At 60.6% G+C, this 4,008-nt stretch overlaps 1 protein-coding gene across 1 annotated transcript in view; it reads left to right on the top strand.

The window, feature by feature from the left end:
- LRPAP1 (LDL receptor related protein associated protein 1) overlaps positions 1 to 802 on the top strand; it is a 20,783-nt gene extending 19,981 nt beyond the window's left edge. Inside the window, exon 8 of the mRNA XM_042782638.1 lies at positions 740 to 802. Within this exon, the coding sequence (XP_042638572.1) occupies positions 740 to 802 (63 nt within the window). The remainder of the gene's footprint in view (positions 1 to 739) is intronic.
- Positions 803 to 4,008: the final 3,206 nt, after the last annotated feature.

Here is a 4,008-nt window from a genome sequence, read left to right as displayed (position 1 = left end):
GATTTTTCTGTTCACAGCCGAGTGCTTACCCCCGTGAGACACATTTTCCACCCCAGAGGGAGAAAACCTGAAACAAGGCAGGGAAGGAGAGGCTTGGGGCCGTGCCTTCTTGTGGGGAGAGACGCAGTGCGCCTGGGTCCCCGTCAGCGTGGGGGGGGGAGGGGCCAAGATCAACATCGGAGTGTGGGGACTTGCAGAACAGCTTGTCTGCAACAGGCAGAGCTCTCCTGACCCCCCACAGGACAGAGCTGCCATCTGGGCTCGGATGCCCATGTGGAATAGGGGCCGTGCCAGGGTTTGGGACAGGCTGAGGGTGGAGGGTCGCGTACCTTTAGCCTTGGCCTTGCTGGGTTTTGTGAGAAACAAAAAAGTCTCCATGCCTGGGTGGGGGTGGGGGTGCTGAGTCCCCGTAGAGGGTGGTGATGACAAGTGTGATGCTTTTTCAAGGGCAGAAGCCCTGAGGGGGTCAGGGGTCCCCCAGAAGAACCTGGCTCTGAGGCCGACAGGAGGCCCGTCTCCGTGCTGGTTTGTGGCGCGGGTGTGTGGCGCCCGACGATGCCTTCCCTCCCGGCACGGCCTGTCCCCAGCTTGGCTGGTGCTGCCCACGGGACCCCAGCTCTTGGGCTGCTGGTTCCGGCTGCGTGGCGCGTGCGGGGTGAGGCAGCATGTGCCGTGGGCACTGCCCGCCTGTGCGGGAGCCTCGCTGCCGTGCTGACCGACGCCGGGCCCTCTGTTCCAGGTGAAGAAGCACCTCCAGGACTTGGCCGGCAGGGTCTCGAGGAGTCGGCACAACGAGCTGTGAGCAGCGCTGAAGGCCGAGGGCTCGGGAGCTGGGAGCCGCCTCTGGGGCCGCCGCACCGCCGCACAGAGGGCTTGTCCCGAGTGACTGGGGCTGCAGCCGTGTGACTGGACCAAGGGAGGGACTTGACTGCTGTCGCCCGCGTGGTCCTGGCTCTGCCCGGCAGAGTGGCGTCCGCTGCAGCAGAACGGAGCCCCCGGGCTGCTCCTGTGCCGTGAGGGCAGGGTGTCGTCGGGTGCGTCTGCTGCCGGGCCTGTGGGGACAGTCCTGGAAGTGCGCACGCTGTCGGCGTGGGCAGCCGGCCCGCGCACCGTCACCCTCCTGCTGTCTGCCACGGGCATCATTGGTGCCCAGCCTGGGTGTGCAGAGTCCTAGGAATACACAAGCTGACAGCCAGCCAGGCACACTGTCTCCTCCCTGCCGGGTGCCTTATCACAGTGCAGCCTGAGCGGGTGGTGGTGGTGGTGGTGGTCTGCCCCGACTCAGTGGCCCCTCTGCCTGGTCTCTCCTTCCTGTGTGCCCCCCACATCCCTCCATTTCTGTTGTGGTCTGCTAAGCAGGAAGAACCAGTGGCCACTGGTCACCTGCCCGCCCACGTGGGGCCCCTTCCCTGCCTGGAAGCCACAGCCCGTGTCAGGAACGAGGATGCCTGGGTTTGCAGGTCACAGGGCCGAGGTGCCAGCCCCCCACCTGAGCAGCCCCAGTGAGGCAGGGGCTAGGGGGCTGCATAACCCGTGCCCGTGTGCGTGCTACTTCTACCTGCAGCCTGCACGGGATGGGGCCCGGCACCCACCAAGTCCCCCTGTCCCAGCAGCGGGCTCCAGGAATGTGACAGCTGTGTGTTGGGGCCACTCTGACAGGTGGCACCCATCTCGGCTCCAACGGCCCTGGCACACACAGGTCACAGCCGGGAACGCTGCTTCTGCCAAACTCCTCATGGTGGTTAGGAGCCGTCGAGTTCTCTCTGACTCATAGTGACCCCATGCACAGCAGAATGAAACACTGCTGGTTCCACGCCAGCTCTGTGATCCCTGCTATATTGAGCCCATCGCTGTAGTCACCATGTCAGTCCATCTCATCGAAGGCCTTCCCCTCTTTCGTTGACCTTCCACCCTACCAAGCATGACATCCTTCTCCAGGGAATGGTCCCTTCTTACAACATGACCAAAGTAGGTGAGACGAAGTCTGGCCATTCTTGCTTCCAAGGAGCGTTCTGGCTGCACTTCCTCCAGGACAGATCTGTTAGTTCTTTTAGCAGTCCATGGTACTTTCAGCATTCTCCGCCAGCACCACAACTCAAAAGCATCAACTCTTCTTAGGTCTTCCTTATTCATTGTCCAGCTCTCACATGCATGTAAGGGGACCAAGATACCATGGCTTGTGTCAGGCACACTTGAAAGAGGCCCTTGCAGCCAGCTTGCCCAGTGCTGTACGTTATCTGATGCCCTGACTGCTGCTTCCATTGGCCTCAGTTGTAGAATCATGCAGTGTGAAGTCTTTGACAACTTCAGGCTTTCCTTCATTTATTGTGATGCTGCTTATAGGACCAGTTGTGAGCATTTTTGTTAGGGACCAAAACGGAAGGCCCGCAGGCAGCAGGCAGGAGCCGCGTACAGAGTGGGTGCTGGCACAGTCCCTCTGCCCTCCCTGCTAGTCCCCCCCGTGTACCCATCCCCCTCTTGCACAGAACCATCGGGGCCTCTGCCCATTCCACCACGAGCAGGTCCCCTAGGCCGAGGGGGCCGGGCCTTCCAGTGCGTGGAAGCCTCGGGGCAGGCTGGGCACTGTCCCTGCTCTGACGTGCTCATTGGCCAGGGTTCCCACCACATGCTGTCAGAGCTGGCTTGGGCCACATGTGGACTCCACAGGTCAGCTGGGCGCAAGGCCCTGCCTGTAGTCTGGGGGGAGGGTGCGCAGCTGTTGGCAAGCACAGCCCTGATAGCTGGTTGAGGGTGGGCCGGCAGAGGGGACCCTGTGCGCCGGTGCCCATCGCTGAGGGCCGGACCTTGGAGCTCCTGGCGTTTCAGTCAGTCAGGTGCGGGAGCACCATGGGTGGGTTTCCTGGGTGTGGGGTCGCCCCTGCCCTGGAGGGAAGGGGTCGTGCAGCCCCTGGGCTGGCAGCATGTCCCTGCCTCCTTGGGCCCGTGCTGTCCTTTTCATCTCCTCAGGTGACCTCTGGTGACCCTCTCAGGGCAGGTGGGCTCCCTGTGGTTAGAGCTCTGCGGTGGAGACAGCCCGTTCCCTCCTGTGTCCTGTTTCTAAGTAGGCGTGTTGAGGAATTTCATCGCAGGCGTCAACAGTTGGCACAAACGTGTGCCCCACGTTGCCTCCTTGGAGTCTGCAGAACCAGCCGTGCTCGCCAATGCGATGCCTCAGGTGGCACCTGGTTTCTCTTTTCCCCGAGTCCGGCTGAGGGTTAGGAGTTCTAGGTCCACCTGCCCCAGAGCGCGCTTTTGGTGCGTTGCCTGTCCACCGCTGTCCTCGTGGACTGCTGCTCAGACTTGTCAGTGTCCATCCTTCTTCTTGTTAGTGCTGCCCAGTCGGCCCCAGCTCGTCGCCACCCACGAACGGCAGAGCTGGTACTAAGGGCTGGACTCGCTCTGGTCTGGGCTTCTCACAGTAGACCCTCGGGTCATTGGTTCTGGGCCACCCTTCTTAACACTTCTCTCAGGAGTTGACAGATGAAGCAAATGGAAGTTACAGACGCAGGAGCTTTGGGTCACCTCCGCCCTCACCAGGCTTGGTCTGTCACCGCATGAGAGGAGACATGGACATCTGAGACTGGACCATGTACTGGGACACAGCCATTCTCACAGGATAGAATGACACATCACAGCCATGGAGCACGACATACCTGAAACAGTAACAGATGACAGAGAAGTCTGAGATCCGCGGTCACAGAAGAAGCCGTACCAGGAAATGAACGACAGTGACAGCTACACACCAACACATGGGGGACAGACTAGAGGAGACTCAGCAGGTGACAGCCTTCAGTGTTGAACCAAAAACAATCAAGCTCACTGCCATCGAGTTGATCCCAACTCATGGCACCCCTTCCTTGGATTTCTGAGGTGATATCTCTACTGAAGTAGATAGGCCAGTCTTCTTTTGAGGAGTGGCTGGTGGGTTTGAACCACCAGCCTTGTGGTTAGCAGTCACATGTGTCGTGTTCCAGCACTCGGAGCAATGTGGACTGACACATGCTGCCC

The sequence above is a fragment of the Orycteropus afer genome, unplaced genomic scaffold (genome assembly GCF_000298275.1).
Source record: "Orycteropus afer afer isolate SDZICR_OR568_19922 unplaced genomic scaffold, OryAfe1.0 scaffold00398, whole genome shotgun sequence".
Classification (NCBI taxonomy): domain Eukaryota; kingdom Metazoa; phylum Chordata; class Mammalia; order Tubulidentata; family Orycteropodidae; genus Orycteropus; species Orycteropus afer.
This window is presented reverse-complemented; position numbering and strand designations above follow the sequence as displayed.